This window comes from Pelophylax lessonae (genome assembly GCF_965119305.1).
Source record: "Pelophylax lessonae genome assembly, chromosome: 8".
NCBI lineage: Eukaryota > Metazoa > Chordata > Amphibia > Anura > Ranidae > Pelophylax > Pelophylax lessonae.
Genome location: NC_138775.1, coordinates 74,082,305 through 74,095,648, shown reverse-complemented (window position 1 = coordinate 74,095,648; position 13,344 = coordinate 74,082,305). Strand labels below are relative to the sequence as shown.

General features: G+C 42.6%; 1 protein-coding gene across 2 annotated transcripts in view; it reads right to left on the bottom strand.

Annotated features, from left to right (window-relative positions):
• Window positions 1–13,344, bottom strand: part of LOC309561476 (protein Wnt-7a) — an 84,431-nt gene that overhangs the window by 50,689 nt on the left and 20,398 nt on the right. For both annotated transcript variants that reach the window (XM_082265417.1, XM_082265416.1), the window contains exon 2: window positions 7,971–8,197. In XM_082265417.1, coding sequence (XP_082121543.1) covers window positions 7,971–8,197 — 227 coding nt within the window. The remainder of the gene's footprint in view (window positions 1–7,970; window positions 8,198–13,344) is intronic.

Genomic DNA, 13,344 nt, shown 5'->3' with positions numbered 1-13,344 from the left:
CAGTTCTAATGAGAAAAGCTTCAGTGCCTGCATCAATCAAAAAGTTTTAACCTTTTGGGAGTATCTTACTAAAACTGAAATTCCTATTGCAAGGGGTATCTAAAATGGGAGTTGTGTCTTAGTGTTGACTTTTAGGAAATTGTTGAGCCAATCACACAGGTAGGAAATTACATTTCCGGGGGCATTCTGTACACCATGGGTGTATGGAACGCCTCCACGTTGTCCTATTGCATTGTATTTTACAGAAAATTACAGTGGATGCAGATTGAAAATAAAATGTATTTTTTAATAACAATATATAACAAGGCTTGTGTAGCAATTGTATATGCCATATTTTTTTTATTTGCATATAATTTTTTTCCCATGAAAGTGCAGTTACTTTGTGATATATTCTCCAAGTTATTTTCCATAGATGTCCAAGGAAGATGGCTGACAAAAAAACTAGCAATTATGCATAAAACATATTCTTAGAGAAACTCTAAATGCATAATAAAATTCATCTAAAATACGCACGAGTTGTCATGCTAAATTAAGAAATGCTTGAACAAGGAACTTGCGGAATAGTGGGATCACCAGGTATTATTTTAATAAAACCTGTAGATTTGAACATTTTAAAAAGTCTTTTTGAAATGACATTAACATGTTGAAAATGATCTGATTTTTTTTTTTTTATTGGTTTACATATACTTTTAGGCCCCTTTCACACTATGTGTCCGTCGGACGGACTCCGTTTTTCTCAGCGGGGGATCGATCCGCCGATCCCCCTCTGAGCAGGAGAATGACAGCTGTTCTCCACACTGTGTACGGAGACACAGCTGTCAGAGCCCCATACATCTCTATGGGGGAATCGGATGGGAACGGACCATCGGTCCGTTCTCATCCGATCCGATCCGCTGGACGGATGGAAAATAGGGTTTCCATCCGCCCAGATTTGACGGATCGGATGTCAGCGGACATGTCTCCGCTGACATCCGATGCCCCATAGGGATGCATGGGGGGACAGGTCAGATCCGCCAAAAAAACTGACAGCCTGTGTGAAAGGGGGCTAAGGCTGCATCTTGAATATTATGTTCAGTTAAGGAGCCACTTTTGCAAGATAAAATAAACAAAACTTTAGGATATTAACTATGGGAATTCAGAGAATATTTTACACAAGGGAAAAATGTGAATAAAAAAATGATGGCAGTAGAAACATATATTGCTAATGACAATTGATAACCTAATGACAATTGGCTGACATAAAACAGTGGCAAAAGAAAGCAAAACCAAGCATCTTCCTATCTCCTTACAATAAAATGCATATTAATAAGCACATCAGTACATAGCAAAAACTATTACAAGTAAAAATAGTCAGCACTTATCTGCTTTTTTTTTTAGTTTTGGATACTATGGAGAGGGATCATTTAAGGTTTTATTTTTGCTGTCTGTGCCCCTGTTAGGGATATTTACACTCTCCATTTGTCCTGTTTACCTTAATCACCACGAGTAAAAGTGAAAGAAAATCCAAAATGTTGTGTTGTCACCAGAACAGGAATAGGGGTAAATCATCCAATGAGGGTGCTAGTTCTGTTGACAGCCAGGGATTCCCTAATTTTAGAAGGATTTCCTCTTACTTCTGATTTTGGCTATGGGATAGGAAGTGAAGGGAATTCTCTCCAAAGAGATACAGATGGTGAATTAGAAACTGTCAGGGGCTTTAACTCTTTGTTACTCTTTTTTATCCTTTGTCCTTAATTCTACTTAAACTGTGTTAGTAAAGCTAGCCTTACACTGGTAGAACTTTGTTGAAAACCTGTCATTTTTGAAACGTTTATTAGATTTTCTAATGGTTAGTATGGTGGAACTGACGATCATTTTCAACCGTAATGACGGGAAATATCAAAAGTGAAGGTTGGAATTTTTTCCTTTAAAATTATCTGATTAACCACATTTCTAACCATGAATGTGTATCCTGTTTGGAATTATGTTAACTTCTGTTCATCCCAAATCAAATGTAAAATCTTGCATCATTAGCATGGCAAACCTATAAAAAATTGCAGGACTTTTATATGAAATTTGTAAAGTCATTGATTGTATTATCGATATCTCTAATGATCTTTATGTGAATGTTTGCATGAAACTCTAATTCTAGGGTATGGCCAGCTTTAGGTTATTCTCCAACCCAAGAATATTTGCTTGCTCAACAATAATCCTGCCTCTTCTACCTCAGTAAGTACTTCAGTAGGGTTTGGTCTTTACAGACAGCCCTCCTATTACTGACATGACCAGGTTTGGGTAAGAATTCCAAGTGTAGCAGATGAGTTGCCACAGCAAATCCAAGATGAAAAGTTCATTATCTATAAGTGAGACTTTGAAGGTAAGAAGTGGGGCCCAAGACAGAACACAGTCTGTGGCATCTGAATTTGCCAGGACCTCAGAGGCCCCAGAGTAGTAGACAACACATTTAATTTTTTAGATTTCTGGTGAGAGAGAGTGCCATCTCTTTCACGGATCTCACAGTAACAAGTTAAAGGAAATTTCCTTGAAAACCCCATGTTGTTGTAAGTCCACTAGTAAGGGGTGCATTTTAGAACAGAGCACTGCAGCTGCATATTTCCCATTTAACATCACTTCTGGTAAACTCTTAACTTTAAGAACAACCTTAACGTATCAGTATTTACTAGAAGTGCATGTATGTACCTGCAGCACTTTTCAAAGCCCTGCTGGTACAGTCATCAATGCTGATACCTACCACTTTCATGTCAGTCGTGGGGGTGCCTACAAAAATTCCATGAACATTCCCTGATAGGACCACATTTGTTAAAATTGGGTGTATGTTCTCTAATGTATGTGGGATAACTCCAAGTTTATGTAAGAAAAATAGCAAAAAATAATAATAATAACAATATTAATATAGCATATACAATTGCTAGAAAAGCCATATTTTATTTTAATGTTTTTAAAAATGACCTTTCCTTTTTAATCCGCAGTAGTCCACTGTAGTTTTCTGTAAAATGCAATGCAATATGGCAACCTGCAGGCGTTCTGTACACAACTAGTGTATGAAACACCCCCCAGAAATGTAATTTACTGCTTGTGTGATTGGCGCACTGTTTTTTCCCAGAAGCCATGTTTTAAGCACCCTCTGCAAAAGGAATTTCAGTCTTGGTGAAAAACTATCCAAGGGTTAAAGACTTCTAAAGGGATGCAGACAATGCAGTTTTTCCTATCAGAACACTGAGAGGGCACCAGCTAACTATAATGAATCAGTCCCATCAATTCGCATTCAGTCTGCAAAGGACATGGTTACAAAAACAACTTTTTCTTCAGAGTAGAAAAATGTAGGAGTAAATAAATTTGTTAAAGTCCTTGTGACGGACATAACAAAGTTCTCAACATAAGTGGACTTACCCTTTAAGTGTGCCAGGCTAAAGTAGCAAATAGAAACAACAGAATATCTGACACAATGTAAACATCTTTTCAAACTTTGTCAACCATGGTTCTGCCATGGGTTGGTAGGCGTTCCTTAATTGACAAGCAATTTTTGCATCTCACATTAGTAACCACTGATCTTTTTATTAATCTGTAGAGTTCATTCTTCTCCCTGACCACAAATATACAAAGCATGCTTCCTACTGACCATCACGCTAATGTATTGTGGCTGTAGATATAGTCCATATTAACAAGGGTTCCCTGAGACCTGAAAATGATTTCAAGGGTATTTAGAAAGCTGTCTTAGATTATTTACATGGATATTTTAACACATACATTTGTGGACATTACAAGACATTTTCCAGTATAGGTTTACTGCTATTGCAGCTTTGATATATACTAGGCCAACTTGCACTTACCTAAATATGCAAATTATTGTCAGATACTAATTAACCAACTAGCATGGTTTTTGGACCGTGGGAGAAACCTGGGTTCTCTCGACAAAAAAAGCCCACACTTGTAAAAACATAGTTAAGAGCAAGGCTAACTGTATTTTCTAAAGTCACTTAAACAACATCGTATTGTGGTGTCTTTAACATGTATGGATATTATGCTTAACTGAACACCCTTTGTAAAACCATGAGAGCTGTCACAGAATGAAAAGTACGTGATAATAAGACCCTTTAAGGGTTTTTAGGTTTTTAAATGGAGATGAGTCAATTCAGAAACTCAAAGACTTATTAACATGCAAAAAATGCGTGAAAAATTGCAGGACAAAGAAAGTTAAAATAGGCCATCCTGATGCATTGAGATTGAATGGATTGGATAGATTCTTTAGTACAGAAAGAGATTAAATACAATAAGATGAATGGGAAATAGTGAGAGATCTGCAGTAAATTAATAAAGATGAATATCACATAAATAACCCAATTTAAAAGACATCTCTGCCAGTCCTCTATATCTGATCGTTAATGCAAGGAGATTTATTTATACCGATTATATACTTTTTCCCCACAATTATCAAAAAAATTTACAAGTTTATTTGTCCAAATATGAACTAATGCTGGCCATACACGTATAGATTTTAATTTGAAAATTTTCGTTCTTAAACGTTTGTTGGATTTTTCGAATCGTTAGTTGGGTAAGATCAATGTTCGTTTTCTACTACAGTCAAGAGAAAATTCAAAGGAGCAGGAAAGAGAATTTTTCTCAAACAAGCATTTTTAGACAGTCTATGTGGTTTTCTTTCAAGAATTATATTTACTGTAAAATCAAATGTTACGTTTTTGAAAAACATTCATCCATTCATCCAATGTACAAACAATTTTTGTACAAATGTTCCTACGAACATTCTCATCCGAAAATCTATTGTATGGCCAGACCTCATACCAGAACATAGGTGTGCACAGCCTATTGCATTAGGGTGTGCACCACAAAGCTCAAACACACATGTGCATGATAAAACTGTAGATAAAGATAAAACTGTATTAAGTAATAAATAAAGCTCTGTGTGTAAATGAGGCCTTGGGGCTCATTTACATGGGTGCTGTGACCTGTACAGTGTTTTTTTCTTATGTGGCTGGAGCTGTGTGCAGGCAGCCTATGGTATACTAGGGGGATGCAGCAACTGTACAACCACAGCTACAGGTCCTAATTTGCAGGCATGTGGATGCAGATGTATGACCCTGAATACAGTGTGCATTTGGGACCCCTCACCCACACCTGCACACCTGTCACAATAGGACCTGCACATGTGTTCATACAGCTGCTGTATACTTATAGAGTAACAAACACTGTATAGTGAATAAGCACTTTTTTTTTTATTATTATTGTTTACATTTTTTTATTATTTTTTTACAATTTTTTATTTTTATATTTTACAATTTTTGTATTGCTATTTATTTATTTTACATTACTGTAAGGAGCAGGGGGCTTTGGTGAAATATCAGGGATCTAAAAAGACCACTGATATCTCACTTTTGAGACAGAGAAAGTAGCTGAGAACGTTAATTCCTCTGTCCCTTTCTCTGCAGCCTCAACTGCACTGGACAGTGAATAAACAGAAGGCTCTGTACAGAGGCTCCTATTCATTCACAAACTGAAGCATAATAAAGACAGTTAAGTATGCTTCAGTTATGAATGAGCACAGTGAGTGATGGGTCCCGATCACTCCCTGTAGATATTCAGAAAAGGATGGGGCCAGTAAATCCAGCTCTCCGTCCTGAAGATCTCCCATCCTGTGTGCCTGCAGCAGCTGGTGGGAGAGGAGTGGAGGGAAGCCAGCAAAGCTGCAGGGGGGACAAGGAGCACACAGGGGGGCCTGGTCAGCAGGGTTATCAAGTCCCAGACAGGGAGGATGATTGGTGCAGCGGAGGCAATTACAAGAACCAATCTTGTTGTGTATGTCTCTCTCTGCAATAGCTAAAAGCTGGAGGGAGGGAGGGAGAGAATTAGAAGCTGGCTTTCAGCTGCTGCAGGGAGGGACACACAATGTGATCAGTTGTTAAAAGGGTCTCAATGGCTGCAATGATCACCCCCTTTTCTGCCCACAAATGATTCCTATGCTGCCCATGCACCCTGGAGACAGTGGCGCATGAGGTGATGAGGGGGTTTATTTACTAAAGGCAAATAGTTGCAGTTCCACTCTGCAAGTGTAGTTGCTTCAGAGCTTAGTAAATATCGTAAAAGCTCATCTGACTTCATCCAATCATTTCCTTTATTTCCTTTGAATGTGATTGGCTGTTCTTTGTAAAGTGAAGTTTTGCCTCATTTACTAAGCTCTGAAGCAACTGTACCTGCACAGACTATTTTCCTTTAGTAAATCAACCCCTATGCCTATACCAACCCCTTAAACAGACAAATGGCATTATATGGGATGATGAAAATAGCATTCTGAAGCAATATCAAAATAAAAAAAATGCATAGTTTGCTATAAAATATTGGGTTTCAATACTTTAAAGCATACCTATACAACAACCCCCCCCCCCCCCCACCACCACCAGCTCTTTTGCTGATGGCCTAAATTAAAGCGGTAGTATCCCGCTTTTTGACACTTTTACCTACAGGTAAGCCTATAATAAGGCTTACCTGTAGGTACAAATAATATCTCCTAAACCGGCATGGTTTAGGAGATATTTACAGTGCATGCAGCCGCTCGCGCGAGCGGCGCATGCGCTCTGAAGGTCCGGGGAGACCTTCAATTTATTTGCCGGGAGCTTGCCGGAAAATCATCGCGGCTCCGGCCAATCATCGCGCCGGAGCCGTCTCTTCCGGCCAATCACCGCGCCGGAGCCGCCGAACCCGGAAGAGACGGCGAGGGATCATGGCAGCGCCCGCAGCGATGTCCGGGGGTCCGTGTCGGGGCTTCGTTCTAAGGTAAGTTACACATAATGGGCTAGTATGAGATGCATACTAGCTCATTATGCCTTTGTCTTGCAGTTTTTTTTATTTTTTTTATTTTAGGGTTTACAACCGCTTTAATTAATTCCCCAAGGACAAGACAGAGTCATACTGAGCAACATTGTCACCCTAGGACAGGAGTGTGTTAGGACTACATAAAACTATGTCAAGACTACATAAAATTTCTCTCTCTTCTGCATAACAGTGGGAGATGTTTTGTAGCTCATGGAGATAACAGGGAACAATGCTGATTGCTGTACAGAGGAAAAGAGCACAAGAAATGATCATTTTACAAGATTTCCGGCTGGATGAGCAGCTACCTTTTTTCGCACTTTTGAACAAATATAATACAACCTTTTTTATGGTATATATAGAACAGATCAAAAGGAAGCACATGAGAGAAATTAAGAGTTTACATACAATGTAAGACCTCATGCACACAGACACTCTGGGCCCTATGACATAAAATATGGGCATATTTCCCCACCGAGGAGTCAGAGGTGTTGCGTACAGCCACAAAGATAGAAATCAATGGCTTTATGCAGGTATAGGCCGGTACTTTTGTAAACATGCACAAGCATACGGATATACACCAGTGGACTGTATGCATGCAGGTTAGAATGGGGAGGAGGCCCTCAAGCTTGTCATGTGGGGTTGTGTCCTTAACTCTGTTTAAGCTCCAACCTGTCTGCTTTGGGCTCCAATAGGAGAGTGGGGTGGTGAGGAAGTGAATGGAAGATGAGAACAAGTAGCAAAGTAGTGCAGCAATGATGCAAACCATTTTTTGTCCGGCATGGGCAAAACGCAGGCTCAGAGCCTGTGAACTTGTGTTATACAGCCATAGGATTTTTTTTTTTTTACTATATATTTGTGAAATTTTTGCAGGCTTTTTTATTTTAGATAACTTTTATTTTAGGATTAAAAATGAACCACAGACAAAAAAAGGGTTATGATCAAATACCTCTAGATGTGGAATTTTCCACACTAAGTAGAAAGAAGACTTTCATGAATGACTCCTTGAAGATTCTACGATGAGTGACTCCCCAGTACATGACCCAGTTTTGCAGATGGCTGACTTGGACAGATAACTTTGCTATTGTTCAGAGGTAAGAAAATGACTGAGATGTCAGCTGTACAGTATCAAATCATTAGTAACATACCCACTTTCAGCTCTTTCCCAAACACTGTCCTTTCTCCCAAGGCGGAACAGTTCCAGCGTCCATGTCTGAACTGAAACTGACACTCATTGATCCCCATCTGAGCTCCTTCTCCGATCACGATGATAGCATCAGGTCTGTTGAGACAGATAGTCCTCTGTCTGGGTGCCAAGCCTGGAATCTTACTGCAGATTACACTGGCCCCCAGTGCCACCACGGAAGAGAAGCCTCTATTATAGGAGACAGGAGAAAGAGTAACATTAGTACCAGCCATTGCCTGACCTAATAAATCAATCACAGGTCCTTCTAAAACGTAGAACTATCATAGGAATTGTCTGTCGTTAACAATGTTGTTAATTAGAAATAACATCTGTCTTCATTGCTTGTGCGTATCACATTTCGCTTGGCTCTTATTCATTACCAAGAGGATCATCCCATGCGCGACTGATACAAAAACTCACTTTTTGGTATATACTTGTTAATTTAATAACCCACCAGCTTCTCTTACCTCTTAAGGACAAGGTGGTCCTTGGGATCCTACATGCTGAGGTCAGTACAAGCTGATCTCACGTTCCCTTTTGTAATATTAATATGCTTTATACTAGGGCTGTACCGAAAGTAATGCAAAGCTGGACGGAACTTTTTTATTAACTTACCTAGGTCATTCAAATAACTCTTCCTTCTTCTTTTCCATTGCAGATAAATAAAGGATTCCAAGCAGAAGCACTGTACTGTCATTGAGTTTTTGATGTAGGAGGGCTACAGGCTGTCGGTCATCCACAGAAGGCTATAGAATGTTTACAGGGATCACACCATTGACGAGAGCAATGTTCACAGAAGGATGAAGAAGTTTACAGAAGGGGAAACCAGCACTGAAAATAAACCACGCATTGAAAGACCATCAATATCGGACAGCCTGTACCTCTTCTCTGTGAAGAACTCAATGGCAGCACATTGCTTCTGCTTGGAATCCTTTATTCACCAGCAGTGAAAAATAGGAGTTACTATAGAGGAAGACTCTACCAATATGTAAAATGTGAAAGACCTATATAAATAATAAAAAAAGTTACACCCACTTTTGCATTTGTTTCGGTGCAGCCCTCGCTTTAAATGGCCTGCAGAATTGGAATCTCCGTTACACAGAAAAAGTCCAGGAGGATTCCAAGGCAGTATAAGAAATGGTGGAGAACTATGGTAAGGAAATGTGAGATGCACAAGAGATAAAAGAAGCCTTTGAGTGGTTCAACTTAAAATATCAGTCCTGGATAAACTTGTCCTTTAATCATCATTAGGAAGTATAGAGTCTGTCATTGCAGCCCCTCTTATGAAAATGCTAGTTGCCTGGATATCATGCAGTCATTGGCTTCATTGCTTTTATATGACTGAGCTGAAGCAACAAGAGGAAATAAGCACTGTTGACACTTTTCTGAGGAAGGCCGGCAATGGCAGCCTCCATACTTATCAGAAGACAGAGGGGTTGATTTACTAAGGACAAATAAACTGTGCACTTTGCAAAGTGCAGTTGCACTCTGGAAGAGCAGTTGCTCCAGAGATTAGTAATTAAGTAAAAGCTCTTCTGACTTCCATCATCCAATCATGTGCAAGGAAAAATGTAGTTTTTTTATTTCCCTTGCATGTGATTGGGTATTCTTTGCAAAGTGAAGCTTTTACCTCATTTACTAAGCTCTGGAGCAACTGCACTGCACAGACTATTTGCCCCTTTTTTGGAGGTCCTGCCTAGCTTTGGGTATTTCAGCACCTCCAATTGCATTCACAATATTACAAAATTCATATAGTTTCAACTGGGTGTAGGATCTTATATATATCTTACGTATTGGCCATAAAAGGTGTTCAGACCAAGGACCTCCAACACTAAAGTCCCTGAGAGGCAGAAGAAACTGTCTATTTGCCTTTAGAAAATCAACCCCCAGAGTCTATGTTGATTCATTAAGTTATGGCAAATATACATTTAAATGAAATAAACAAGATTTTTTTAACCCCCTAAAGCAATCAGTAATACATTATGTATCAATAGCCCAAACTTTTTTTTTCTTTTTTTTTTTTAGTTTTGGATAGAGTAGGGAAGCATTAAAACCACTACCAGGTAAAATGTTTGCAGTATATGGGGTTGATTTACTAAAGGCATATGGACTGTGCACTTTGCAAAGAGCAGTTGCTCCAGAGCTTAGTAAATGAGCAGAAGCTCTGCTGACTTCCATCATCCAATCATGTGCAAGCAAAAAACGGAATTTTTGTAAAATCTTACCGTAAAATTCCTTTCTCTGAGTCCTCCGACAGTCACCGCCACTTCATAATCTTCACTAATGGGGTATTGACCTTTGCTCCGTAGGCGTAGCTAGGCAACAAGATTTGTTAATATAAAAGCTTTTAGCATATCACACCCCTAGGGGGCGGTCCCCTCAGTCAATACCTCCCTGCTTCCTGCATTCTCAACTCAGTTTCAGTAGCATAGCAGTAGAGTACATAAACAAACCCCAAAAGAGGGGCGGGGACTGTCGGAGGACTCAGAGAAAGGAATTTTACGGTAAGATTTTACAAAAATTCAGTTTTCTCTTACGTCCTCCGACAGTCGCTGCCACTTCATAATCTTCACTAATGGGGACATCCCAGAGCAGTGTAGACATGAGGGGTGGGAAAAACGCAGCCGCGCCTAAAGCAACGCAGTACCCACATCAGAGAAAGGAACCTTACCAAAGTAAGAGAACCAACTGGGCAACAGGAAAAAACGTGCTCAACAGGAGCAACAACCCAGGAAAGAACAAGTAACCTAGGGGTAAAAACACCCCAACAGCCAAGGGCCCAAACAAGGGACCCTAAGGCACTGCCGCACTAAGAACTTTACGGCCAAAGGAAGCATCTGCCTATGCCTAAACATCCACTTTGTAAAATTTGGAGAAGGTGTGAAGGGACGACCAAGTCGCCGCCTTACACACCTGGGCCACAGAAGCCTGATGACGATAGGCCCAAGACGTACTCAGAGACCTGGTAGAGTGCGCCTTCACAGGGAAAGGAGGAACCTTCCCCTTCAAAGCATAGGCTTGCACAATGGTCTGTCTGATCCATTTTGCGATGGTCGCAGCCGACGCTGCCATGCCCTTCCGAGGACCCTCTGGAAGGACAAATAGAGAATCCTACTTGCGAAAGGATTTCGACGATGACAGGTAAACCCTGATCGCCCGAACAACATCCAAGGAATGCAAAGCCACCTCCTTTGGATGCTTAGGCTTCGCGCAAAGCGAAGGCAAGACAATGTCCTCATTGAGATGAAATTCCGAGATTCTCTTCGGAAGAAAAGAAGGGTTGGGTCGTAAGACCACCTTATCCAAATGAATCACCAAGTAGGGAGAGCTGCAGGACAAGGCCGCCAGCTCCGACACCCTGCGAGCCGAAGTGATCGCTACCAAAAAGGCAACCTTCTTGGACAACAGAGACAACGAGATCTCCCTGATCTTCTCAAAGGGAGCATGCTGTAACACGGACAGAACAAGGTTCAAGTCCCATGGAGGTAAAGGATCCCTCCGAGGAGGGACCAAGTGTCGCACCCCTTGAACAAAGGTGCTAACCAAGGAATTAGACGCCACAGGACGTTGAAAGAGAACGGCCAGCACAGAAATCTGACCCTTAATCGTGGCCAACGCCAAACGCTGGTCCACGCCCGTTTGAAGGAAGGCCAACACTCTCGATACCGAGTATGAACGAGGAGAATACCCCCTGGACTCACACCAGGCAAAATACGCTTTCCAAGTACGGTAGTAGATCTTCCCCGAAGAGGCCTTTCTAGCCTTGATCAAAGTGGGAATGACCTCAGAGGAGAGACCCCTATCCTTCAGGACCTGGCTTTCAACAGCCAGGCCGTTAAAGCCAGTGACTGTAAAGCAGGATGGAATATCGGTCCTTGAGACAGGAGATCTTCCCGAAGGGGTAGACGCCACGGAGCGTCGACCGCCAGATTCACGAGGTCTGCATACCAAGACTGGCGAGGCCAGTCTGGCGCCACCAGAATCACCGTGCGTGGTTCCGAGGCCAACCTGCGAAGGAGCCTGGACAGCAGCTGAATCGGTGGAAAGGCATACATCAGACGATACTGATACCAGGGCGCCACTAACGCGTCTGAGGCGTCTGCCCGAGGATCGCGCGTCCTTGCTACGAACCTTTCCACCTTGTTGTTTAGACGAGACGCGAACAGGTCCACATCTGGGGAACCCCACTTCGCGCACAACATCTGAAATACATCCGGGTGAAGGGACCATTCTCCCTGGTCCAGGGTCTGGCGACTCAGATAATCCGCCTGCCAGTTCTCCACTCCCGGAATGTGAACTGAAGATATCGCCAGGACGTGCGTCTCGGCTCAAGACAGAATGTCGGCTACTTCCCGAGCCGCTCGGGCACTCCTGGTGCCCCCTTGGTGGTTGATGTAGGCCACTGCTGTGGCATTGTCCGTCTGCACCCGAACCGGACGGCCCTGAAGCCTGTCCGTCCAACGCAGAAGGCAGAGATTTATCCCTCGCAATTCCAGAATGTTGATCGGAAGGGAGGATTCCTCCCCCGACCAAGTTCCCTGGGCGGACAGAACGCCCAGAACACCACCCCAGCCCGACAGGCTGGCATCCGTGGTGATCACCGTCCACGACAAAGGACGAAAGGACTTGCCCCCCGACACCGCCGGGGACTGGAGCCACCACAAAAGACCCCTTCGGGTGAGGCGGCTCAACGAAATCCGCAGATCCAGAGATTGCAGACGCCCATCCCACCTGGCCAGGATCTCCGCCTGAAGATTCCGTGTGTGAAACTGGGCGAAGGGAATCGCCTCGAAAGCCGAGACCATCAATCCCAGACACCTCATACATGTCCGGATGGACGAGCACCGAGTGTCCCTGAGGGACCTGACTTCGTCCTGAAGTGTCCGGCAGGAAGACCTTCGCTTGAACAGAGTCCAGTATCATCCCCAGGTAGGGAAGACGAACCGACGGACACAGCGTCGACTTTGGAACATTTATCGTCCAACCGAACTCCTGTAGAGTCTGCATCGTGACGGACAGGTCGTTCACCAGGCCCTGACTGGTCGCAGACCGAATCAAGATATCGTCTAAATACCCCAAGACAGAGATGCCCTGGGCTCTCAACAAAGCCAGGACCGGTGCAAGCACCTTGGTGAAAACCCGCGGAGCCGAAGCGAGACCGAAGGGCAACGCCACAAATTGGTAATGATCCTCCGCAATGGCGAATCGAAGGTACCTCTGGTGACCCTCGAAAATGGGGATGTGAAGGTACGCATCCTTCAACTCGATGGAGGCCATGAATTCCCCCGGAACCAGGGCAGCCACCACCGAGCGCAGGGATTCCATGCGAAACTTGC